General features: G+C 60.8%; 1 protein-coding gene across 4 annotated transcripts; it reads right to left on the bottom strand.

The window, feature by feature from the left end:
* On the bottom strand, positions 1-25,512 carry CELSR2 (cadherin EGF LAG seven-pass G-type receptor 2). Of its 4 annotated transcripts, none has more exons than XM_086391583.1 (34): positions 22,212-25,512; positions 16,254-16,901; positions 14,099-14,321; positions 13,567-13,682; positions 13,304-13,392; positions 12,749-12,906; positions 12,243-12,406; positions 11,968-12,093; positions 11,433-11,599; positions 10,877-11,164; positions 10,617-10,791; positions 10,230-10,371; positions 9,952-10,072; positions 9,388-9,571; positions 9,110-9,211; positions 8,336-8,430; positions 7,883-8,092; positions 7,221-7,404; positions 6,999-7,127; positions 6,732-6,912; positions 6,178-6,345; positions 5,951-6,077; positions 5,649-5,849; positions 5,157-5,331; positions 4,714-4,826; positions 4,484-4,563; positions 4,271-4,397; positions 4,037-4,159; positions 3,312-3,439; positions 2,979-3,067; positions 2,671-2,865; positions 2,366-2,536; positions 2,017-2,251; positions 1-1,577 (listed from the first exon to the last, which is right to left on the bottom strand). In XM_086391583.1, exons 1-34 carry the CDS (start codon positions 25,510-25,512, stop codon positions 1,556-1,558), a joined length of 8,757 nt encoding a protein of 2,918 aa, XP_086247709.1. In that variant the 3' UTR covers positions 1-1,555. The 4 variants fall into 4 exon arrangements, with proteins under 4 accessions (XP_086247709.1, XP_086247710.1, XP_086247712.1 ...); XM_086391584.1 differs by having other exon boundaries at positions 1-1,313; XM_086391586.1 differs by having other exon boundaries at positions 764-1,075.
* Between the last annotated feature and the right edge of the window lie 624 nt (positions 25,513-26,136).

The raw sequence follows: 26,136 nt of genomic DNA, 5'->3' as shown, positions 1-26,136 counted from the left end.
TCAGCCCGCACAGAACTAGTTTATTCAGTAGTATGGAGAAATGAAAAAACAAAACACAAAATGCTACCATATTTACAGTAACAATCAAACTGTACAATCAGATGGTTAGTGTCAAGTTAGCATCCAGCATCTTTGTATTTTTTTAAGTCAAGTCATCAGTAGTAAAAACCAGTTACGTTTTTAACCTTTTGCATGAATTGCCGAGGGGAGAGGCCAGGGGGAAGAATCCACGGCAGAAAAACCAGAGACCAGCCTTACAAATGAGAAATAGAAATATTTTCTCTACTCAGAGCCTCTTTCTAGCCACCTGCTCCAGAGGAAAGTCGGTGACAAGTCTGGAATACATGTTTAGTGTAAATGGTGACTCCAGTGATTAGCAGCTGGCAAAACCGAGGAGGAAGAGGAGAGGTGGGGAGATGACAGCCTGGAGCAAGGGCAAGGGCCTTAGGCCCCCTTGCCAGGACTGCTGGGTACACACCCAACCTGTGATGGCCATGTCAGACCCCCTGGGACTGGACCCATCCCAACACAACAAGCAAATAAATAAAAAATATATATTAACTCTCTCTTCGCAGGGAGCTGGGTGGTGAGGGGGAGAAAAAGGAACAGGACTTGGTCTTTTGAAGAAGAGAGCCAATTCCAAGAAGGAGATAAAAATAGAACATGTCTCAGAGGCCACAGCAGGTCAGTGGGGTTTGTCTGGTCCCGGAGGAGGGAGAGTGGACACGGGATCCCGGACTCCAGACCTGGGCTGGAGACGGCAGGGGGCGACCCGACTCCTGGCAGTCTTCCTCCTCCCTGTCCCACCCATACAATAGCAAAGAAGCGCAACTTAACAAGTGACTGGCCTTCCCCAGCACGGGGCAGGCAGGGAAATGAAGCACTTTTGGGTCAGCGAACTGAGCAAACACCCGGGCTGCAGCACGCGGCCGGAGTCCAGGAAAAGGAGAGGGGCGGGGTGGCCCGGCCGCCGCCTGGGGGCGCGGGTTCCCCTCAGAATGTGTTCATGCAGCATTTGGGGGTCCGGGGGCTCCGAGTCCTTCTGCCCCCTCTCCGGACAGGGCTTTTGCAGTTCCTGGAGGTGGCAGCACGGGCAGGGTGAGGAACGCCCTCCGTCCTGCCACCCTTGCCGCGCTGAGGCCCGCCCGGTGCAGCCCGCAGGGCACGATGCCCTGGGTGCATGTGGCTTCGTCCTTTCCTTTTGGTGATGGCAGACGGGGGGGCAGGCCCCCCGAGAGTCCCTCTCCTCCCAGAGGCACAGCAGATGGGAAACTGAGGAGAGGCTGGGAGAGCATCCTGGGGGGTCCTAGCCTCTTAGGGGAGGGAAAGGGGAGTCAGTTTCCAGCGTATAAAAAAAATTAATCCCTGAAGTCATGAAGAGTGGAGATCCATTTTTAAATCTTTTTTTTTTTTTTTTCCTCTTTTCTGAAAAACTTTGTCTTGGAGATGTTGGCCCCAGGGGTCCAAAGTGCAGTGAGGGGGATGATGGGGAAGGGAGTTGGCACTAGATGGCCTGGGGTGGGGTGGGTGCCCCTCCCGGCAAGGCCCAGGCTCCTCAGATGGATGTTTCGTCGCTGCTGCAGGCAGGCAGGCGGGGAGCAGGGGCAGGATAAAGCACAAGACAGGAGTGGGGGCATGAGTGCAGCTGGGGAAGGTAAGGGAGCCTCAGGGTGTAGGAACCACGGCCCAGGGTTAATGCAGGAAGTTAAAGAAGAGAAATCTGGAGAGGCAGGAAAGCAAAGTGACAGACAAGGCAGACAGAGGGTTAGTCAGAGCAGAGGAGACAGGGAGAAGCTTTCCCCAAAGAAGGAAGCAGAAAAGCAACCCCAGCTCCCCGCCCTCCCCCACTCTACCCGACGCCGGGCCGGGTCGACCCCGTGGGGCACCGTGTCTGTGGGCACGTGGCCTGAAGGGCCCCGGACCACAGTCTGCTGCCAACCAGGGCGGCCTGGGGGAGGTCTGGAGGCAGGGCCTCGGCAGGGCTGCACCCTGATCCACCCACCCAGCCACACTCACTCGGAGCCTGACGAGTCCTCATCCACCGTGCCCGCCTTGATGCTCATGGCAATGGGCATGACCCCATTCAGCTGCTCCTGGAGGCTCTGCCGGGGGGGAGGGCGGGGAGGGGGCCCAGCCCGGCTGCCCTCGCTGGCTGAGGAGCCCCGGGAAGACGTGGTGCCTTGCTCGGGGGGTAGCCGGAGGAGGCTGCTCTTCTCACTGATCGTGGGCAGACACTTCTTCTTGAGGATACCTGTGGGCCAGAGGGTGGGCTCCATGAGGGGCAGGTGGAAGGAACACACCCACAGGCTGGTGTGAGGTGGGGGGCTGCTAATGGGGAGCATGCAGCTGTGCATACCCCACTCACCTTTGTGAGGCTGGGCAGAAGGGCCTGGAAGGGGGCCCAGGGACCCCTCCCATGTCAAGGCATCTCCATTCTCTCGTGGTCGCTCCTCAGAGGCCCCATTGCCACCACCTTCCTTTGCTGTGGTCCCAAAATCTCCTGGCCAGGGAACCTTCCCAGGCCCTAGGCCCCCATCTGGTGGACAGAGGAAGTAGATAAGGCCCAGAGAAGGCAGTCAGGAGAATCACCACCCTAGTCTCACCTCCCAGAAATCCCAGCCCCTGTGTCCTCCCACTGCCCCCAGAGGCCCCAGCCCTGCACTGGCCCACCCTTCGGGGTACTGTGCAGGGGCAGTCTCTCGGCCCCAGGCCCCAGCAGGCTGTCCCAGCCCGGTTCTCCAGGGAAGGCTGCCTCCCTCTCCACTTCCTCTTCCTCCTCCTCGCTGTCTGATGAGTGGGTAGATGCATAGGAGCCGCTCTGGTCATCCTCCAGGGACAGGTCACTGTCGGAGTCTGTGTCTGGATCTAGCAGGTGGGGGAGAGATCACGGACAGTCCATCCGCCACCACCCACCCTCAGTAAAAGCTGGGTGGCTGGGCCTCCACCCGCCACTGGCCATCAGGAGATTCCATCCTCACCATGCTGCTGGTTTTGACCTTCCAGGAACAGGCCACCGGGGTCCCCCAAGCCTGGGGGCCCTTGGCCAGGGTTCAGTGTGGACTCCTCCCTAAGAAGACAAGACACACTGGAGGCATCAGCCTGGCTCCTCACCTGTGTCTCATTCTCTTGTCTGTCCTGGGTCTTCCCATTCCTGTCCCATGTCCCTCACCACTTCTAGGTTCAAGCTGCCACTGTGTCAGCCACGGTGTGTGCTACCCAACTCCTAGCCGCCTCGCCTGGGTCTAGGCAGGCCTGGTGCCCTTCCTCTCTCCCCAGCCTGCCACCCCCGACCCCGCCTCACCAGGCCTCACCTCAGCAAGAAGGGGATGTAGCTGGGCTGACTCTTGCCCGAGCGGCTGGCACTGTGCAGGGAGCCGGCTGAGTCTCCGTAGGGCTGGTACAGCCTTCCATCCCCATACGGGCTGGGGCAGTTGTAAGACTAAGTGGGGAACAGATAGGTCAGTACGTTGGGAAGTGGGACGGGGTGGGCCCAGGCTGGGAAGTGGAAGGGCTGAGGGAGCTTGCCCTAAATTCTACCCGCCATGTACCAAGGACTGGAGAGAGAGGCACTACGTCCCTGCTGCCCCCGATTTCAGGGCCTGGTAGTGGTTGTAGCTCTGCTGTAGCTGTGCCAGTTCTATGTATCCCAAATACCCTGGACTTGGCTGTCTAATAGGGGCTTGTTAGCAAAAGATGGCTCTCCTGAGAGCATCCTGGGAGACACAGATTTACCAAGACACACAAGGGACTCTCAGGTGTGGGGCATTCATGACTGATTACCTGTCTTGGCCACTTTCTCCTATGCTCCACTCCCATCTCTCTCAACTCAGCACCCCCCTCCCCCACCCCCAACCATGCCCCTTCTTCCCAGGCCACACATACCATCTCACCACCCCTTCTTCCTTCAGGAAAGAATGTAAGGATCGAGAAAAAGTGGGACAAAAAGGACAGAGAATGGGCTCCTTGGGCCTCCTGCCTCTCCCCTGCCTCATACTCCCCACGACCCCTCCACCTCCCGGACCCCTGGCTCCCTCACCGAGGTCAGGGTAGACTTGGTGGTCAGAGCAGGGTCAGGGCTGGGCCTGCGGCTGCAGGCAAACTTGAGTGCTTTCCGGACCTCCTTGCTAAGCACCACGTAGGAGAGGAAGATGAAGGGGCCCTGACAGGCAGGAAGCAGCAACTGTAAGTATTGATTAAGGTACCTCCTAGTCCAGCTCCCCCACATACACAACTCCAGCGGCCTCCCACAGGGCATGGGCCGGGCCAGTACCTGGACACAATTGGAAGCAGCGAAGAGGTAGTGGAAGAGGAGGGTGTCACTGTTGACAGACAGCAGTGCCAGCAGCCACGTGGCGCTCAGCAGCAGCAGGACAGCGAAGGAGGGCCGCAGGCCCGAGCTGGGGGCGGGGGGCCGTGAGTCTGGCTGCGAGGCCTCCCACGCCGGTGCCCGCCCACCGCCCAGGCACCCCCAGCCCATACTCACACAGGGCCTTTCTTCTCAAAGCCCTGCCGCTGGGCAGCACAGGAAGCCCGGGCCGCCAGGATGTACAGGAAGACACTCATCTGGCAGGGGAGGAGGGGGTGTGAGGGGGGATAGTCAGGGCACAGACGGCTTCCCTCCCACCCCCGGGACGCCTCCGCCATTCCTCAAGGGGAGCCTGAGGTCACACTTAGCCTGCTCCGCCCCACCCCCAGGCACTCTCTAGCACTTACCGAGACCGCAAAGGCCACGGGGCCGGTGAAACTCCATATGAGGGTGTCGTAGATGGAGAGCCAGCAGAAGTCGGGGTTCCCATAGCCCTCCGGGTCCAGGCCCACAGCTAGACCTGGGAGGGCGGTGACAGCGGTGGGGAGGGGTGGTCAAGGGACTTGGGAATCAGTCAAGCGGTCAAGTGGGCTCTAAGGGCCAGGTGCAGGGGAGGAAGGGTTCTGTCCACCCTCTGTCCATGCCAGCCTCTCCAGCCTAGGGGACCCTCTCCCTGGGTGGGGCTCCCAGGCACCAAGTTAAACGAGAGGGACGCTTGTGGAGAATTCGGCCCGGGGCGTAGGGATGTGGGGCCTCCGGGCCTGGGATGTACGTGGGAGAAGGTAGCATAAAGGTGCACCGAGGCCCTAGGGATGTAGACCTCAAGACCCGGGCTGGGGGCGCGGGGTACCTGTGATGAAGGCGGGCACGCCCCAGCCCAGCATGTAGTAGAATCGCATGGGGCCGGCGTTGACATCGCGCACCTCGGTGAGCGCCCGGTACAGGTGCAAGGCCTCCAGCAGAGCCCAGGCGAAGGCGCAGAGGAACAGGAAGTGCAGCAGGATGGCAATGACCGTGCAGGCAAACTGAGGGCCCAGGCCGCGCCCAGTCAGTGCCCAGGCCACACCAGGGTGTGGGCTCTACTCTCACCAGACTGGAGAGGAGGGCCTGGGTGCTGGACGCTGCTCCAGCGGGGAGTCTGGGCCATAGGAAGGTACATCTAGGGTGCGCTGGGGAACCAGGGGGAGCTGGAGCGGCAGAAGCCATGCGCCAGGCCCCAGGCTAGCTCTTTACACGTCATGGCTGCAGAAGCAGGATTGAGGGGAACGCTGGGGAGGACTGACATGGGACCATGAGAGCAGGGGACACTGGGGAAGGTTTCTGGTGAGGAGGAACATCTTACAGGGAGGTCAGCCTGGTTGATTCCCAGGAGGAAGACCAGCTGAGCCAGGCCCAGGGCGGCTGTCAGGTTCCGCCGGATGCCGTGCTGGTTGGAGCGCAGGGTGCGCAGGACAGCAAGGAAGAGGAAAGTGAGCAGGAGGGCGGCCAGGGTGACCCCGAGGGCCACATATGTCAGCGTCTTCAGTGGCAGGATCTCCCCATTCTGCAGGGGGGGTGGCAGAGAGACAGGGGGGTTAGGATGGACAGGGTCTGAGCACCCAGTCCAGAGCCCTGGGCTCCCACCCCCAGCCCTGCGGGCCCAACCTCGCGCCGAGACACGTCCATGAGCACGGCGAAGCTCGTCATGTGGTTGCACTGGCAGCTGACGTGGCTCTCGTTGCGGAAGACGACTTCACAGCCTCGGGCTGACCAGCCACCAGTGCCACTGACCCTGTGTGGGGGAGGCAGGGTCAGGAGACAGGAGGGTGGGGTGCACTGGGGCCTGGGGGGCTCTGCTCACAGCCCTGGGGCACAGGGCAGTGCAGGCTCACAGGATGGAGTGGTTCCAGAAGACACAGATGGGTTTGGTGCGCTCCTCAGTCTCCAGCAGCCGGAACTGCACTGTGACTGGCTTGTCCAAAGCACGGGGCAGGAGCTCCTCGTCGTCATGGACGCTGATGCTCACCACAGGTGTGTTGATGACGGGGCGTTTGGGAACTCTGGACAGGCAGGCACACAGTCACCACAGTATTCGAGTGAGTGGCATGCACGCATACTAAGTCGCTTTAGTCATGCCCAACTCTGTACAACGCTATGGACTGCAGCCCGCCAGGCTCCTCTGTCCATTGGATTCTCTAGGCCAGACTACTGGAGTGGGTTGCCATGCCCTCCTCCAGGGGATCTTCTCAACCCAGGGATCGAACCCACATCTCTCATGTCTCCTGCATTAGCAAGTGGGTTCTTTACCACTAGCGCCACTTGGGAAGCCCTGCGTGACTGGAGGACCCTTCTTATCACTCTGAGATGCTGCCAACCCCTGGTCCCTTTCTGTGGCTCAACCACTGACGGGCACCCCCACCCACTCCTTGTCTCCCTGGCCGCTCACCTCAGGCTGCGCTTGTCTGGGTCGTAGTTATGGGGCAGCAGCCCAGCCAGAGTGCGGTAGATGATGACGCTGGCCACAGCCTCACCCTGGCTCAGCTCCGGGTGCCGCCGCTGCCGCCGAGCCAGCTCCTCCGGCTCCTGGGGCTCTCCGGGGCCCGCGGGTCTGACCACAGGGGGCGTTTCTGGGATCGGGACATTGTCTACTCAGCTGGGTCCTTCACAGACACCCCAGCCTGGCCCCCTGACCCACCCCTCGGCCCCCACTGACCTCTGAAGACAGACTCAGGCAGAATGACCGTTGTCTCCAGGTCTGGGGGCCGCTCCCCCCGCAGGGCCTCATAGCGGGGCAGCTTGGCCCCAGCAAAGTTCCCCTTGTCCAAGCGAACGACAGAGATGACTAGGGAGAGGGCACAGGTCAGACCCTAGGTGAGGAGGGCAGGCCCCTGGCACGGCCCTGCACACTCCCTCTCCGGCCCGCCGGCAGCCTCACCAATGTTGGGCGTGACGATGGTGAAGGGGCTCAGGTAGGTGTGCCGCATGTTCTGGGCCAGAGCACTGGCATAGGCCTCATAGTGCTGCAGTAGCCAGGCAGTGCCGCCCTCTGTCTGCTGGATCAGCTCCCAGTGCCGCTTGTTGGCCGCATCCAGGAGGGCACTGCCCACACGCAGCAGATTCTAGGGTGGGCACGGTCACAGTGGGCTGTGCCCACAGCCTCACTCCTCGTCCCTACCAGCCTGTCCTGGACCAGCCCTGGCTCACCCCCCACCATGCCCTGCCCACGAATCCTTCCTCCTGTCTCTAACAGCTTCCCAGGGCCTGTGCCTACGCCCACACAGATTATTTGATGCGGGTTCCTCCTGTCCTGGGCCTGTGGGGAGGGCCCCTCCTCTGGCGAGCCTGGTCAGACCAGGTTCTCGTACAAACATTATTCTCTGTGGGTACCCTGCTTTGAGAGGGGTCGGAAAGAGGTGCTCTAAATGACCCATGTGCTGCGCCATGCATCACAGGTTCTCATGGAATCCTCATGCCTGCTGGGAGCTCCCTAAAAGCAGAGAGGGGAGTGCCCCCCACTGTGCCCTGAGGTTACCAGGAGCTGGCTCACTCACCATGACCTCCTCCCACCCCACCTTCCCTGCCCACTCTGAGCCCCACCTCTGTGAAGTGCACGTCCTGTGTGGCGGACAGCCCAAAGCCTCGCTGGGCACTCTCGTGGGCCAGCAGCCGCGTGGCCAGCTGGTAGGCCACCTTGACATCACTACCAAAGTAGCCAGCTGTGTGTTGGGTAGCATTGCGCAGGAGCAGGGCCAGCCGCTGGGAGCGCCCCGAGTCCAGGCCTGACTCGTTTCTCTGAAGCCGCTCAGCCTGGGACCAAGACAGGCAGGGGGGTCAGCACAGGGAGGGGACAGTGAGGTTCCCAGAGGGCAGAACTGGAACTCCAGAGTAAAAGGACTCGGGAAGGGGAGAGACAGCCTCTGGGCAAGGGCCCCCGGAGGCAGGAGCTGGAGTTGTCGGAGTCCCCTTTCTCAAAACCGGGGAGGCGGGCAACTCATCCTGGGTGAAGACGGGGTGAGGGGCAAGGAGAAGCAGAGGAGACGGTTCACTTACAAATCCCTTCAGCTCTGAGAAGGTTACTGATGTGCAGTTGAAGAGGTTTGGGGGAAGCCACCCTCTGTGCTCGTCACAGTGGCGCACAGCAGTCCCTGGGGGAAGGCAGCCAGGAGCGCAGGCCTCAGGGAGAGACCTCGCTGAGTTCTGCAGGGGGCCAGCCTCCATGGACCGGAGACAGGGGACTAGCAGACAAGGGCCCTGCTGTCCGGCACCCCAGTGTGTGTGGAACACCAGAGCCAAAACCTCTGCGAGATCAACCCACAGGAGGGCTACAGGAATGGCCTCCCTGAGCCTCGGACTCGGCTGCCCTACTCCGGCCACCACCTTGAACTTTCTGCCACACACTCTCTGTTTCTGATCTCTGTTCATAGTCAGTCCAAGGGCCAGCACCAGCCTGCATCCTGCAGCTCCCCTGGGACAGCACCCCGTGTCCCCTGCTCCCCAGGCCATCTCTCTAGTGGCATAACTCCAGTACGAGGTGGTGAGTTGAGGATAGCAACCTGTGTGACTCATCTTTGAACCTCTAGTACCCAGCCCCGTGCCAGGCACACTACAGGTTTTCAGCACTTTTGTTACAAGTCCAAAATGTAGACACCTTTCATCTAGGCAAACTTGGGAGCAGGGGAGCATTGAGCCACAGAAGCATGGGACATGGAATCCCCCAGACCTGGAGGCCAGAGGTTGGGGGGTCTGCAGCCAGGGGCTCCCCACCCTCACTCTACTGATAAAGGCCAAGTCCTCTGTTTCATGTTCTGGGCCTCCAGCACCTACCGAAGGAGCCTTTGGGACAGGGGGCAGCAGCAGGCAGCCCAAAGCGGGTACGGGGCCACCAGATCCCAGCCTCAATGGCCCTCGGGCAGCTGTCGTAATTCACTGCAAGGAAATGCACCATCACTCAGGAGCAGTTGTCCCCCTACAGCGATGGCCGGGCTCCCCAGCCTTCCCAAGGCAGCCTCAGGTCTGCAACCCATCCCAGCTCCTGGCCTCCCTGGGACACTGGGGCCTGGCACACAGCAGGGAGGGCCACCCACCCATCTCGAGAGCCCTACCTTCACAGCCGTTGGTGGTGACCTCAGCAAAAGGGTTGTCACAGCGATCACACTGGCGCCCAATGACACCTGGCTTGCATGGACACTGGCCCTCCTCAGGGTCACAGACTCGGGACAGAGAGCCCGTGGGGTAGCAGTCACAAAGGAGGCAGGCGGGGCTGCCAGGGGGCCGGTAGTGGTTCTCCTGAGAGGGAGAAGGGACACGGGGTCGCTGGCTCAAGCTCTCTTCCCTGGGTGCTCACGGATCCTCTCACTTTGGCCCCTCTGGAGAGAGGTTCCCTGACCCCCAAGAATGGTACATTCAAAGTATTTATTAACTGGTCGTGATTCAGAATTGAACCCACCAGTGAGACACCAATCAATTAGAATGGGCTGCAAACAACCAGTACAGCTGGCCTGGACACACAAGGACAAATAACCACTGGCCCGCCCCAGTGGATCAAAGGCACATAGCCCTCAGCGCTCTGTGGGGAGGCTTCTTCCACCGCCCACCCCCCAAGGGCCCAGGAAGTACAGGACAGCGGCCGAGGCAGTCGCCGTGCAGGCTTGGCTCGGGGCAGTCACCTTGCAGTGGCACTCGCCGCTTGTCTTGTTGCAGTCTGGATCGAAGCCTTTGCTGACATCGCAGTTGCATGGGCCGCATGTGGGGTGTCCCCACCAGCCTCGGGGACAAGGTTGGTCAATCCTGCGGAGAAGGGACCAGGGAGGAATGAGCTCCTTCAGCCATCCTGTAGCCACGAGTGGCTTCTGACCCCAGCCGTGGCCCAGCCAGGCTCCCAGGGCTCTGAGGGACACAGCGGACATTGGCAGTGGCCCCAGCTGCCAGCACGGATCCATATTACCTGGTCTCACAGTATGGCCCAAGGTAACTGGGAGGACACTCGCAGGTATAGCCATGGGGAGCACTGGGCTTTCGGGTACACATGGACTGATGCTCGCATGGGTTCAGGTCACACACGTTAGTGCAGTTGTCACCATAGTAACCTGGGACCAACCAGAAAGACAAGAGAGACTCAGTCCCCACCTTCCCCTGGCATTTTCTTCAAACCTGCCTTCATTCACCTCCTTCTATTCTGAGCAGCTATACCAGCTGGCTGTAGCTCTGCAGTGCAGGACGAGAGGCTCAGAGGGGTGAGGTGACTAGCCCCAGGTCACATGGCAAAGCCAGAGTGACCCACCCCCACCCCACACCTGCTGACCTGTCCCATTCCCCTGGGCCCCTGGCCTACCTGGATCACAGCTGCAGGAATAGCTGTCCCAGTCGTCACTGCAGTAGCTGTTGGCAGGACATGGGTTCGAGTCACAGGGGTCTGGCAGGCTGCAACCTGGCTCCACGTTGATGCTCTCCCCACGGCTGGGATCCAGACTGCTGACGCCCTCAGGCGTCTCGCTGACCCGAACACCCTGGGAGGGAGAGGGCAGTGGTGTTGGCCCTGTGTGGAATGGGCTTCTCAGTGTTGGCAGTGAGAAGGCAGAGCAGGAGGCTTACCTGCAAACAGCCCCGGAAGCCTCGGGCCACACCACTGGCCGGCCCTGGAACACCCCCGACGGTAACGTTGCTCAGGTGTAGCCCGTGCAGCCGGGGGCCCAGGTTGCCCTCTGCCCGCTGCTGCCCGTAGTCAAAGGACAGGATGGCATGGCCAGGGCCTCCACTGGCTCCCAGCGCCAGCTGTGCATGGTGCCAGTCGCCATCATTGGCCCGGCCTGGCTCCAACTGGAGAGATGAGGCCTGGAGCCCCGTACCCTCCACGCTCAGCACCACGCGGCCCTCCCGAAGCTGGCACCAGAAGAAAAGAGGGTCAGCAGACTGCCTCGATCAGCTCATCTTCCCGCCCACCGTCCTACTTGAGCCACCAAACCCATCCTGCTGCCCAGCTGAGGCCAGGGAGGAAAAGGCATTATTTCCTGTGGGCCCGAGAGATGGCAGCAGTGATCTACCAAAGGAACCCAGCTGCCTTTTCTCTCCTGGGAAAGACCCCGCCCAGCCAGCTCTGACCCATAACCTGTGCCCATGGGCCCGCCGGCCTCACCCCTCCCTGCATCACCTGCAGAGTGATGGTGCTGCGCCCCCTGGTGACAGCCTGGAGCAGGACGCCGTCGGCCTGGCGTGTGCGGAACATGAGACTGAGGTGCCAGGGCTGGGAGATGGGCAGTGAGAGGCCATGCCAGGCCAGCAGGCTGCTGCCCAGGAAGCGCTGCGGGTTGGCCATCTCTGGGCAGGCAGATAGAGGCAGACTCTGAGGGGCGGAGTGGCCGAGTGCCCCAGGGGGCATGATGTTCAGTGGGGGTAGCTCCATGGGAGGCAGGGTACTGCCCCTCCTAGTGCCCAGGCTCCCCAGCTGCCCCGCCCTCCAGAGCATCTACCTGCTCCAGGTCCACCCCACTCTGTGCCCAGGCCTGCCTCTGACTGGGCCCTTTGTCTCCCGTGCTAACCCTTTCTGGGCGCTGCCCAGACACGCTTTTCCACCCACAGCCAAGCTCAGCCGGGCCCTGCCCAGGGCCTGGCCTGACCGTGCTGGGGTTCCCAGAGCTGCTGATAGCTCCCAGGCCCCAACCTCTGACAGCTGCCCCCATACCTACCCTGGGCACAACTCTTGCCCCCAAAGCCCAGAGGACACTCGCAGCTGAATGCGTCCCACTGGTTCACACAGGTGCCCCCGTTGTGGCAACTGTTGCTGTCACACACGTTCTTCTTGGCAGGGCACCCTAGAATGAAGAGAAGGGTACTCAGGCAGAGGCTCCTGACAGAAAACCTGTGGCAGTGGCTACAGGGGCTCTGAGCCCCCCACTTCCAGGGGCCCCCACACCAGGCACCTCCCACCGCTCTGCATTCAGCCTGACCCCACCTCCCATACCAGGCATGGTGCCGTTGTTGGCAATGAAGTCGGCCATGTCAACGTGGCGGCTGTCCACCTGCAGGTTCCTTATGCAGCCCACGAACTGCCGGGTGCGGACAGGGAAGCTCTCGGGCAGGTCAGGCACCCCACCCAGCAGCAGGGGCCCTGTCAGGTCCAGAGACCTGGCAGGCGGGGTGGGGGGTGGAGAAACGGCCGAGAAGTAAGGCTGAGTGGGGTGCTTCCAGTTCCTTCTCCTAGGGGCCCTACCGAGCAGCCAGGGGAAGGGGAGCCCCACCCTGGAGCTGCTCTATCAGACTGCTGCCCAAGGCTAGCTCGAATCCCCCAGACTTGCCGGTTGTGCCCCCACCCAGCCCCCGCGCAGAGGGCTGGGCAGGGGCAAAGGGTGGCCAGGTAAGAGAAAGGAATTGGTTACCATTTCAGGGCTCCCAAAGTCCTCCCTTACAACCCTCCCTCCCTGTGTGGCCCCACACCTTGCTGCACCCCCAGCCCTCTCCCCTCCTTACTTCTTGCTGCCACCCTGAGTGCCCTGGGCAGCACAGGAGTAGTTGCCCAGCATAGCTCCAAAGCGCAGGGCTACCCCTGTATCACAGCCATCCACGGTCACCACAGCCACCTTCTGCTCGGATGGGCCCTGCGGGAGCCCCGTCTGACCCAAGAGTGGCTGTGGACAGGGAAGGGCAGAGAGGGGAAAGAGTGGGCCAGGGCCATTCATGGGCCAGCAGGCAGGAAAACACCAGCACATACACACTCCCTTTGTGTACTGCTACACACGCATACACGTGTGGTATACACACGTACACATGCACACGGATGTGTGCTCACATGACCATTTACCTTCCTTAATGTCCACTTGTGTTTGTACCTAGCGGAACAGGAAGTGTCTGTACCACCTAGCAGGATGGGAATGCCTGGCGAGGCAGCAAGTTCCACCCCTCCCTTCCTCCCCGTTCAGCCAGACAGACCATGACCAGCCCCCAGCAAGGCAGTGCCACCCAGGTCTGGGAGAGCATCTGAGCCCAGGACAGGGCCCTCTCCCCCGGGACCCCTCCCACACCCACCTTATTGTAGTACTTCAGCTGCACCGTGTGCCACTGGCCGTCACTGACCCCTCCGGGCACAAACGGGGACACGGTGGTGGTCGACTCCCCTGAGGAAAGGACCCAGGTGAGCTGAGACACCAGCTGAGGGCTGGGAATGGGGATAGGGCACTTGTGGTTGGGCTGTGCCCAGGTTTGGCTGGGAGAGTGTGCGACTCAGGGTCAAGGGTGGAGAGGCACAGGGACTCGGGGAGATGGGCGAGGACGCAGGGTCGCGGGATCACCTGCAGAGAAGGTGAGCTGGACCTGCTCCTGGATCACCTCGAGGGCCACGAAGTCATGTTTCTCATTGAAGCGCCCGTTGTACAGCAGCAGCCCGTCGCGCTCCTTGGTGGCAAACCTGAGTGGGAGTGGGGGAGGTGGCAGGGAATGGGGCACCCACCTGGATACCAGCACCCCAGCCACCTAACTAGCCCTGGTCCTACTCAGAAATCTCCCGAGGGCTGACTCCTGGGTGGAGGCTGTGGGCCATATGGCTAGAGCGTGGAAGATGAGCACAAACCAGGACTGGCGGCACGACCCTGGCATCCTGGCTCCCACCCTTGAGGGTGGGTTGGGAGGAGTGTAGGTGGCCCTGGTGGGTGAGGGGCCTGCCAGCCAAGGGTACAAGGCAACTCCAAGTACAGGCCTGGCTCTGTCAACACCTCCCTCCCCACCTGCCACACAGCATCACCGCCTGATGTCCCACTTCGTCCACAGAACAGGTGGCCCCCCAGGCTGTCCCCGGCCCCCTATTCCAAGTGCCCAGGCACTCACGAGAGGGCCAGGGTGAAGTGGAAGCGCTGGCGCAGGCCCCGGAAGGTGATGAAGGAGCGGGCAGGGAAGCTGCGCGTGGTCACCTGGCAGAAGGGCTTCTCGAAGTCTCCGGATGGGCAGTCGCACTTGAAGCCGCCCACCAGCAGGTTGACACAGGTGCCCCCGTTCTTGCAGACGCCTGGGGTGCAGCGGCCTGAGCGGGCACTCACTTCACAGTGCTCACCTGGACAAGAAGTCAGGCAGGTGAGCACCAGGTGCCTGGGGGACTGGGACTCCTTCGCTCGCAGTGATCCCTCTGTGATCTCCCATGACTCCTATGACACTCTGAATCCCTCCAGCATCCCCACCTCTTCTCATGTGCTCGTCCCTCTGAGCTCTGTGAAACCCTGGCTCCTTTGATGCCCTGCTTGGCGTACTGGGCATCCTCACCACAGTCCCATGTATCGCTGTCCCGCAAGTTCCCAGAGGCTCCCAGTCCCTCCCATGCCCTTGTTTGGGCCTTAAGAGCACAGGCCTGTGAGGTCCCTGATCACAAGGTCCAAGTCCTAGTGCCCTTTGGTGTGAGGGCTACCCAGCAAGCATGGGGGTGTTCTGGCCCCATGAGGGGGCATGCCTGTGGATGAGAGGGCCTGCAGGACAGCACAAGGGCTGGTGCCAACCCCCACCCCACACTGGTGCTTTTGTCTCTCACAGGCACCAAGATCAGCTTCCCTCCCTGGGGATGAGACCAGGCTTCCATTTGGATTTGTTGGAGTTATGGGATGGTGTGGGCGGGAAGCTGGGGACTCTCCAGAAACGGGGCAAGGAACTCCCACCCTGAGCCCTGGTGTTCAGACTGAGGACCTCTGTGCACTTGAGAGATGCTGAGACAGTAGGGAACTGAGCCCTGGGAGCTGAAACGGAGGAGCTGAAAATTCCAACATCAGATGGAAAAATCCACCCTTTTCTCTCCCTCCCCATTCCCAGATTCTAGAGATAGGTTCTCAGCTCCAGTGCCTAGTGACTGGCTCTAGTTTCCATGGAAACTGTTGTTCGCCTACTCTAAGCACCCCCTACCCCATCCTCTTGGACAAAGACTTCCCTCCCCTCCCCCCAGCCCACCCCTCTGCTCCCCCCTACCCACAGCAGCAGCTGAGAGGAGTCAAGTCTGGCAAGTTCTGGGCAGGAAGATGCAGCAGGGGAGGCAACAAGGCTGGCCTACCACGGCTGGCGAAGCGTGTGGGCATGGCTCTGGGGGAGAGGGAGCAAGGCCTACGGCCCCCGGGAAGGAAAGGCATGGAGAGCAGGGGATGTCCTGAGGGAAAGCAGAAGGCTGCAGGGAAGGGTCTGGAGCCGAAGCAGAGGCAGCGAGATCCCAGGGAGAGTCTGGGGACAGGATATGTAAAGACCCCTGGAGATAGGCCAACAGGCCTCTTGGTCAGACCCTGCTTTACACACCTGGGCAAGGGTGGAGCTCCAGGTCACACAGGTGCGATGATCTGAAAGTTCCCATCCCCACACCTGAACCCCACCAGTCTCCCCAGCTCTTCTGCGCCTCCCCTCAACACCTGAGGAGAAAAGCACCCGCTGCGGCTCTGAAAGGCAACTCACTCATCAGTTGGGAGAGTGCATGTACTAGGCCCAGCCTCACGTCAAATCCAGGTGAGACCTGGGGCAAGTCACCTGATCTCACTCAGTATTTCCTTAAATCACAGCCAGCACTTCCCACAGGCCAGCTCTTACCCGTATTAAATTCAGTACGGGTAAGAGCTGTATTAAATTAAATTCAACCTTGTCAAGGGAGTAGATTCATCACCCATTTAAAAATTCTACCCCATAGAGCGGTTAAGTAACTTGCCCAAGGTCACCCAGCTGCTCTTGTCAAAGCTGGGATACAAATGCAAGCAGACTGGCCCCAGGGCCAGCGCTGACCTCAGTTACACCATCTGGGGGTGGGCGCGGGTTGGGGACAGAGAAACAAGGCTCCCCTCTTCCTTTCTCAAAGGTGATTGTGAAAGAGGAAGGGGGACTTGTGAATGGCCAGTGTACCCTGTACATTCCCTCAGGAGAGGAAGGAGGTTACCGGGTTCTTAGCTTGATTGTGCTAGTGCTGCGGCCTTAATCCCGACCAGGGCCGCCCCCAGGCCTTCCCCTCCCTCCCTCCGCGAGGGCTCACCGGTGTAGCCGTCACGGCAGAGACAGGTGTAGCCGCCCTCGCGGCTGCGGCAGTGTCCGTGGGGGCCGCAGGGCCGTGAGTAGCAGAGGTCCACCTCGGTCTCGCAGTAGTCGCCGGTGAAGCCAGGCGGGCAGCGGCAGCGCAGTCCCCCGACCGGGTGGATGGGCCGGAAGAGCACGGAGGAGGAGGCGATGAAGGGCGCGGAGGAGTCAAAGCGGAGCACGGACACGCAGCGCATGTAGTTCTCGCAGGGCTCACGCAGGCAGATATTGTCGTCGAAGGGCAGTACGCGCTGTGCGGAGATGGCCGTGAGCAGGCTGCGGTTGAGATACAGGCGCTCCTGCAGGTCCTCGGAGGGCAGGAAGGGTGGCCCGCCCCCGGGCCCCGGCGGCTGGCCCACCGACAGGCTCACGTTGAGGATGTGGCTGCCTGGGGCATCGGTGTCCCGCTGCACGTTGAAGATCACCACGTGGTCTGGGGGTGTGGCCAGCGTGGCGGCCACAGCCTGGATGAAAAGACCCAGTAGGGGCGACAGGAAGCGCTCGGGCGACATGTCTTCCAGGCGCAACGTGATGCTGTGCGTGAGCATCTCGTCGGTGATGATGGTGACGCGTAGGGAGCACTGAGCGGTCACGCTGTGCACGCCGTCTGTGGGGAGGCCAGACGGTCAGCACCCAGGGAGGGCAGGGGTCCCAAGCCATAGATCTGGCTCCGGGTAGGAGCACCCGGAGGAGGGCATGAGTGTGGGCGGGAACCCTGCTCGCACACTCCTGCACTGCCCAGTTGCCAGGAAAGGCTCTCCTTTTCTAACTGGCATAAAGGAGCCCTTAGGACGATGTATGCCTCACCTGAGGGAGAGTCACTCCAGGAGGGCTGAGCCCCCAGCAGCACTCAGGGGGATTGATTTCCAGAAGTTCTCTTTGCATACTTTCCAGAACCCTCTGTTGCAAAGCATGTGTGTGTGTTAATTACTGGGTCCTGTCAACTCTTTGCAACCCCACAGACTGTAGCCCACTAGGCTCCCCTGTCCGTGGGATTTCCTAGGCAAGAATACTGGAGTGGGTTGCCATTGTCTTCTCCAGGGGATCTTCCCCACCCAGGGATTGAACCCAGGTCTACTGCATTGCAGGGGGATTCTTGGTGGTCTGAGCCACCAGGGAAGCCCGTTGGAAAGCACGGACACATCTTTTAATGTTTGTGTATCTTTCCCTGCCCCAAGCCACGGACGGGTCTGCTCCCTTATATCAATACCAGACCAGGTGCTTCCCTGCACGAGGATCTTATTTTGCCTTTTTCTTACCTCCCTAGAGGGCCCAGAGCACCATGCTACTGCTAAGTCGCTTCAGTCGTATCTGACTCTGTGTGAACCCATAGACGGCAGCCCACCAGGCTCCCCTGTCCCTGGGATTCTCCAGGCAAGAACACTGGAGTGGGTTGCCATTTCCTTCTCCAATGCATGAAAGTGAAAAGTTAAAGTGAAGTCGCTCAGTCGTGTCTGACTCTTAGCGACCCCGTGGACTGCAGCCATGTACTGGAGTGGGGTGCCATTGCCTTCTCCGTAGAGCACCATGAGACACCCACAAATATAATCCTCCTGCCCCCTCAGCCTCTATGTTGCTGCTGCTGCTAAGTCGCTTCAGTTGTGTCCGACTCTGTGCGACTCCATAGATGGCAGCCCACCAGGCTCCCCCGTCCCTGGGATTCTCTAGGCAAGAACACTGGAGTGGGTTGCCATTTCCTTCTCCAATGCATGAAAGTGAAAAGTGAAAGTGAAGTCACTCAGTCGTGTCTGACTCTTAGCGACCACGTGGACTGAAGCCTACCAGGCTCCTCCATCCATGAGATTTTCCAGGCAAGAGTACTGGAGTGGGGTGCCATTGCCTTCTCATCTCAACACTATTACAACCCTGACCCTGGCTGTGTTCCCCCTCCCTCATTGCAGTAGAGAATGGAGGGTGAACTGGGTCAGTGGGCCACCCAGTCCCCCTCCTACTAAGCCCGGTGGCTGCTTGGGCGCAGGCCCGCTATCCCCATAGCAACGCCCCACACAAAGCATTCTTCCCGCCCAACTCTCTGAGTTGCTGAGGGTAGCCCGGGGGGCCCTACCCCAGGAAATCTAGCTGAGCCACCTTACCAGTGGCAGCACCACCCATTGCCCTGATGTTGTGGGGTTCTGGGGGCCAGAGATGGAAAAGCCTGGGTAGCTGTCCACCCTGAGCCCCAGACAGAGCCCCACTAAGCTGACATCTCCTTTGGGCCTAGACTTCCAGCTACTCATCACCCACTTGGCTCATGGCATTAAATCCAGTGCCTGCCACACCCCCGGGCCACACACTCACTTATAAACAGCTAAGTACTAACACTCTGGTGTCTCACCCCACCCACACACACTAAGCCCAGAAATACCGGGCACACCTGAATGCACAAATACGTGGCAATGGATTTTCTTCATCTCAAAATGAAAGCTGGAGGCCAAGCGGTGAGGGAAATGGCTTGGTTGGGCTATAAGCGATATTGTTTATTTACTACAATGTTCTATGCATAGTAAGTGTTCAGTCGGATGTTCATGAGAATCTATTTGATCTCCATAATGAAGAAATGGTCTTTAAAACACAGCAGGGAGGCCCAAGTAGTTATTTAAAAGGACATCCTAGCAGGAATGGGGCAGGAGGTAGTGTTTCTCAGGTGGGACAGAGGTAGGAAAGGGCTTCCATGGTGGCTCAGTTGGTAAAGAATCTACCTGTAATGTACAAAATGAGGGTTTGATCCCTGGGTTGGGAAGATCCTTTGGAGAAGAGCATGTCAAGCCACTCCAGGATTCTTGCCTGGAGAATCCCATGGACAGAGGAGCCTGGCAGGCTACAGTCCATAGGGTCGAAAAGATTTGGGCATGATTAGCAACCAAGCATGCACGCGCACACTCACGGGTGTAGGAAAGGGATCTGGGAATAGATTCTTCTGCTTCTGTGTCATAGCACCTTGAGGTGGCTGACTGCGCCGGCAGCTAGGAAGGCTGAAGCCAGACACACATCTGAGCCGTGTCCTCGGCCCCCTGCCCACCTGCCCTCCAGCCTCACTGCTTGAGAATGTGCCGCCCGCTTGCTCTCACCAGCAAGCCTGTTGTCATCACTCACCTCTGCTCCTCCTTTTCTTGACTGCTGCTGAACAAGCTGTTCCTTCCTACCTGGACTATCCAGCCGCCAGCCCCACTCCCCCTAGTTTCCTAGCCCACCCTAAACTCACCTTTTCCAGGGAGCCTGCCCAGATTTATGACTTCAGGCTCGACTTTCCTCCCTCTTTCAGAGCCCCCTGCACTTAGTTCTGGAGCCAGCCCAGGGCCCTCGTGTACCTGGTGCCCAGTGATTCCTTGGTGTGAGAGTCCCTCTGGGCAGGAAGGAGCCCAGAGTCCACACAGAGTCCTCCTAACTGGCCAGGGAGGGGCGGGGCAGGCAAGAGAAACCTCTCCACCGTCAGCCCTGGGAACGCGCGCCCCTCCCCATGTTGCCCCTCCGCCAGCCCAGTCCCCGCCTGCACCCCTCACCCAGTGTGTCTGTTGCTTCCCATCTGGCCCACCATCTGTGGCCACCTGCCCCCTCTGCTATTGTCCCCATCCCAGCAGTCAATGGACCGCTCTCTCCTTCCTCTTTGTTCCTTTCTTCTGCCTTGACCTGGGTCACCCTTCAGGTGCAAAGGCAACGGTAGGAACCGGGGTGGGGGGTGCATAGCCTGAGCCATCCTCCTGGGCAGAAGACGGTGGGGATGGGCCCTGACCCCAGGAAACACCATCTGTGACAAGAACCTCGCCTGCCACACCTGAAAAAGTGTCAAGTCCCAGACTGGGGCAGAATTAGACGCCAAGCCTCCCTTCCCCTGGCAGATGCACTAGTGGGAGTTGTAGGCCATGGACGGGCACTCCTGTGTGTCCAAGCAGAGTTCAGGAGAGGCAGAGTTAGGAGAATTCGGGCCTCAGGAGAGCCACCCGGCCCATGCTGGGGCAGCTGAAGTCCCAGGGAACAAGAGAGGGGGAAATCGGAGAGGCAAAAACACAGAGACCAAACAAGGGAAAACAAAGGCCCAGGAAAAGAGCCAGCAGCGGAGAAACTGGGAAAGGAGGAGAGTCACACAGGAGATGGGGAGAGGACCACGGAGGAGACAGTGCAGAAAGGCCCCCAAGGGCAGACGTGGGAAAGAAAGAAGAGACAAAGAGCAAGAGAGGGAAACAAAGGGCAGCAGGAGCTGATCCCCCTCGCCCCAGCCCCCTGGACTTTGGGGTTGCCGTGGTGACTGCCTCCAAGGGTCAGGGCCGAGGGGAAAGGGTGGGGCTGGGCTGGAGGGCTGGCCGAGGCCTCCCCCTCTATTCTAGGGGAACCAAGGTCTGGGGGTCTGCATGGGTAGGAGCGCGAAGGTTGGGTGGGGCCTCCTCTGCCCACGTCCCTTGGTCACCTAGGGTGGACTGGGGCAGGCAGGAGGGAGAGTCCCTTCCCTTCCGGCCCTCCCCACTGCTTCCCAGCACAGAGAAGGACATGAGATAGCAGAGCTCCAGCCCCCACCTCCTCCCACTAAGGAGGAACTGAAGCTTCCAGAGGCATTGAGCCTGTCCATGACCTCTAAAAGCTCACGTGCCCTGGCTCCAGTGGCCACCTGAGGATTGGGGAAGGGAGTTATCTGTCCCAAAAGGACTATGAATGGGGAGGGGTCTGAAGCCACGCCCTGTGTCTTGCACGCCTCACTCCTCTTCTAGCCCGGACTCCTTGGGGTAGAAGTGAGGCTCGCCAGGCGGCTCTTTCTCCCCTCTCTATGTGTCTGAGTGAGGGTGCCCTGACCCACCCATCCCCAGGCACAGCTAACAGTCAGTCCTCACAAGGGCCCCAGCTGTTCCCAGGCTCAGGGAAGGGGCTCCCTCCTTGCTGCCACTGTTGTCCACTCCCTGCTCCCGACAGAAGAGACAGAATGTTGCCCACCGCCCAGCCCCGACTCTCCTCCCCCAGCCCTTCTGTCCAGGAGTCTGCAGGCTGAGCGCTTGGCCAAGCAGCTGGAATGCCCGGCCTGGGTCCCGGCCAGGCTCCCACGCCCCAGGATTCTGTTCTCTTGCCACTGGATCCGGGGGCTCTGCCCTCAGAGGCCACTAGCGCCCTGGCTCACCATGGTCCCCACAGTCCATCCCCTGAGCCCAGGCTCTCACGGGTCGTGGGAAGGCCTGGCGTCTAAGAAGAGCCAGGTCGCAGGGAGGCAGGGGGCCCAGGAGCGCCATGGCCTGCCCCTGGCTCTGCTGCAGCCCCTCCCCCAAGCCGGACCCCGAACCACCACCTCTGACAGTGGGGTCTGTTTGGACAGAGACAATGAGCTCCAGCCTCACTTCCTGTGGGAGCTCTGAAGGGGAAAGCCAGGCCAGGCTCTTTCTGCCTGGAGGGAAAAGAATGTCCTAGACAAAGTCCCCCTCAGCTGGTCTGTGGCTCAGCCGGGAGCCAGAAGGGGCCCAACCGCAGGGTCCTGACCCTGTGGGGGCAACCCTGTGCCCCCACAGTCTCGGCTCTGTCCGAGGCTGTGTGAGATCACAGGGACGTGCTGGCGGGCAGGCGGCAGGCGGGCGTGAAGGGGTGGCTCGCTGCTCTGGGCCACACTCCCCTCCATCCTGCCCCACCTCTCTTGGACCCCAGAGCCTTTTTCCATAATTCTCAGCAGCCACAGAGAAGACAGCCTCATGACACTTCCCCCACCACGTCACAGGCTGGTAGGCAGGGGGCAGCCGACCGAAGCAGCCCGGCCCAGCCTGGGGTGGCAGGCAGGGCCCACACAGCTGCCAGGATTCCTCGGGTTCTGTCCCCAGCTGCTTTGCATCCCTCAAATGCTGGGCCAGTCCCAGGTAGAGAGATGGGTCAGCAGCTCCTCCTCAGAAGGCCGCCCAGGCCCTCCCCCGAGGGCCAACTCCACCCCAGTGTCGCCTGGGCCCTTCCTTACCTGACACCAGCACGCTCATGACAGCCTCCAGAGGTCGGTTGTTGTCCAGCGCCCGACTCAGCCTCAGCTCGCCTGTGGACGCGTTGAGGAGGACCAGGCTGAGTTCATTCCCCCGCTCAAAGCTGTAAGTCAGGCTGTCTGAGATGTCAGGGTCGTGGGCAGGCACCCGGCCAATGGCACCCCCTGGGAAGCTGCTTGATCGATTGGTGACATAGTTGTTGAAAAGGATCTCGAAGTTGCCCAGCACTGGTGGGTTGTCGTTGCGGTCAAGCAGGCGGACGTGCACTGTAGCTCGGCTCACCAGTGGAGCCGACGTGGCCTGGATGACCAGGACATATTCAGGCCGGTCCTCGTAGTCCAAGTCCACCAGAGCGGTCAACTCTCCGGAGAAGATGTCCAGTTGGAAGACCTCAGGGATGTTGCCCTCCACGATCTGGTACATGATCTGAGCATTGGTGCCTTCGTCAGGGTCAGTGGCTGTGACCCGGGCCACTGCCAGCCCAATGGGACTGTTCTCTTCCACAAACACATCAAACTCATCCTGCTCAAAAACAGGTGGGTTATCATTTACATCCAACACTGTGACTGTCACGTCCATGGGCGTGCGGGCTGGAGGCATCCCCTTGTCCACTGCATATGCCCGCAAGACGTACTGGGCCACATTCTCACGGTCCAGCCTCCGCAGTGTTCGCACAATGCCTGATGTGGACTCTACGATAAAGTCCCCGTCTCCATCATCGCCCCCTTGGAAGGTGTAGAAGACCCTGCCGTTAAGGCCAGAGTCACGATCAGTGGCTGAGATCTGCAGAACACTGGTGAAGGGGGGCACGTCCTCGTAGACACTGCCCTGGTAGGAGTCCCGCAGAAACTGAGGGGCATTGTCATTCACGTCATTCACCAGGATCTCCAGGTAGGTGGTGTCGGACTTCTGGGGAATGCCATTGTCCCGGGCAGTGATGGCCAGCGTGTAGGACACCTGGTCCTCATAATCCAGCTCAGCCTGGGTGGTGACAGCCCCTGTGTCCGCATCGATGCGGAACTGGGGGATGCTGTCCTCCATAAAGTAGGTGATGCGGGCATTCTCACCCGTGTCCTCATCTGTGGCACTGATGAGCACCACTGTGGTGCCTGCTGGCCGGTCCTCATTAATATTCACCGTGTAGTGGGAGCTCTGAAAGACAGGGCGGTGGGTATTGGCATCGGTGACATTCACCACCACTTGTGCCGTGTCCTGCCTCGTGCCATCGGAGGCAGTAACAGCCAGCACATACTGCCGCTCAAGTTTGTAGTCCAATGGCAGGGCGAGGGACACCAGCCCCCCACCACTCTGGCTGGTGATGGAGAAGCGGTTTCGGGTGTTGCCGCTGGTGATCTGGTAGGTGATGACGCTGTGGGCATCTCGGTCCACGGCCGACACCGTCACCACGCTGGTGCCCACAGCTGCATCCTCATTGAGCCGTACTGTGTACTCTGGTTGGGTGAAGGTTGGGTTGTTGTCGTTGACATCCAGGATGGTCACACTGACACTGGCCGAGGCAGTGAGTGCTGGGGTGCCATGGTCACGGGCTTCTACTCCAAAGCTGTAGAAATCAACCTCTTCCCGGTCCAGCTCAGCTGCCACAGAGATCCAGCCTGTGCCGTTGTTGATGGTGAAGGGAAAGTCGTGTCCAACCCCTGCAAGGCGGTATTCTAGGCGGGCATTGTCACCCGCATCAGCATCAATGGCCTGGACATGGAGGACCAGGTAGCCTAAGGGGACACTCTCCAGAACAGTAGCCTGGAAGGGGGTGCTGACAAAGATGGGAGCATTGTCATTGATATCCAAGACCTGCACTGTCACCAAGCCGGAGACGTTGGAGAGAGGGGGGCGGCCACCGTCCTGTGCCCGAACCCGTAGGGTGTATTCCTTGGTCGTCTCATAGTCAAGAGGGCTCACCACGTCCAGAGCCCCAGTCTGGGCATCTAAGTAAAACTGTCCCCGAGCGTTGCCACTCATGATGCTGTAGTGCACCAGAGCATTGCTGCCCTTGTCTCTATCTGAGGCTGTGACCCGGAGGACCGGAGCTCCTGGGGACACATCCTCCCGCACCTGGACCACGTAGCGCTTCTCACTAAACTGGGGGGCATTGTCATTATCATCTTCCACCGACAGGAAAATGGCAGCTGTGGCAGTGCGTGGACCAGGGTCCCGACCCTGGTCACTTGCTTCCACAGTCAACTGGTAGGATTCCACCTCTTCCCGATCCACGGGGCCTCGGGTTCGGATGACCCCAGAGCGAGGGTCAATCTCAAAGACTTCAGAGGGGCTGCCCCCAGACCCCTCCAGCAGGCGGTATAGAATATTGGCATTGGGAGGGGCGTCACCATCTGTGGCTCTGACGGTAAGCACCTCATAGCCGACTTCCAGGTTTTCCCGGAGGCTCTCCTTGTACTCTTGCTGCTCAAACACAGGGTCGTGATCATTGGTGTCAGTCACCAAGATGGTGAGCGTGGCCAGGGCACTGCGTCGGGGCATGCCATGGTCCTGCGCCGTGACCCTGAAGACGTGCGTGCTCTTGGTCTCACGATCCAGCTCCTCGGCTGTGGTGACCGCACCAGTGATCGGGTCCAGGGAGAAGAAGTGGTTGGAGCGGCTATCGAAGAGGGCATCCATAGTGTACTCCAGTCGACCTGCCTCACCCTCATCTGGGTCAATGGCCCGCAGAGATGCCACAGGAGTACCTGCTGGCTGGTTCTCGGGCACTGTGGCCTGGTAGCTGGGGGGCTGAAACTGGGGGGCGGTATTCACGTTCCTCTTCCGACGTCCACCCATGGACTCTTCTGCTAAGCTGTCCCCTGCCCTAAAACCTGGGGCCTGCACCAGCTTACAGGACTGGCATCTCAGCCGTGGGGCCTTTAAGCACAGGTGCTCATGGGGCAGGGTGAGCTTGCCCTGTGGGGAAAGGTGGCCTCCTATGCCCAGAAGACGACAGCTCCAGGGGCAGCCTTCGGGCGCTGGTGGCAGGGGGATGTGGGCCCCGGATTCTGGACACCAGACCCTCAGACCATCATGGTGAGGCACCAGGTGGCCAGTCAGTTCCGTCCCCGCATCCCTGCAGCGGCTGGTGTAGAGCCAGAGGTTCGAGGATGAAGCTGGACAGAGCCAGCCCACGGGAGCGCAGGCCCCCGAGGAGCCGCGTCCGCCAGGCCCCAGGGAGCGACAGGGCCCCACTTGGTCTCCCAATAGTGGCGGCAGCAGCAGCAGTAGCAGCAGCGGCGGCAGCGGTGTCGGAAGTGGGGCACGGGCCGCCGGGCTCCGCATCTCTCCCCCTTCCCGGCCGGCCGGGTCAACGGCGGCCGCCGCTCCTCCTCCCGCTCTTGCGGACCCCGCCGCGCCTCATGCCCGGGCCGGGGCGCCAATCCCCGGGGGCTACTTTTGCGCCCCGTGGGGCCTGCTCCTTGATGCCTCACCGGAGCCCGGCGCTGCCCGCTCCCACGCGCCGGCTCCCACCGATCCCCAAGCCGGGCCCACGCTGGGTCACCCAGACCACCACGGGCTGGCGCCGCGCTTCCACTAGCACACCCGGCTCTCGCCACCTGCGCCCGCGGCGCCCGCGGGGCCCGCGCGCCCTTGGCCCTGCCGCCCCGAGATCCTCTGAGTGCTTCTCGCCCGCGCGGGATAGCCCACCTGCTCCCCCGGAGCTGCGCACCCGGACCCCGGCCCGGCCCCGGGCGCCTCCGACGGCCCCCCGCCGGCCGCTCGTGCCCCGCGTCCCCGCCGCCGCTGCTGCTATCGCCGCGGCCCCGAGCCCAGCCCCACGCTCCCTCGCCTCCCCGGCGGGCGGGCGAGCTCTGCAGAGCGGCCGCGGCGGTGGCGCCTCATTACCATAGACCTGCTCGCGCCGCCACCGCCTTAAAGTGGCGATGCCAGCCGCACCAAAGGAGG

The sequence above is a fragment of the Bos grunniens genome, chromosome 3, assembly GCF_055505025.1.
Source record: "Bos grunniens cultivar Pamir isolate PY7600 chromosome 3, Bosgru_T2T1.0, whole genome shotgun sequence".
NCBI classification, from domain to species: domain Eukaryota; kingdom Metazoa; phylum Chordata; class Mammalia; order Artiodactyla; family Bovidae; genus Bos; species Bos grunniens.
Note: the sequence above shows the minus strand (reverse complement) of the source record. Positions and strands in the feature narration are given on the sequence as shown.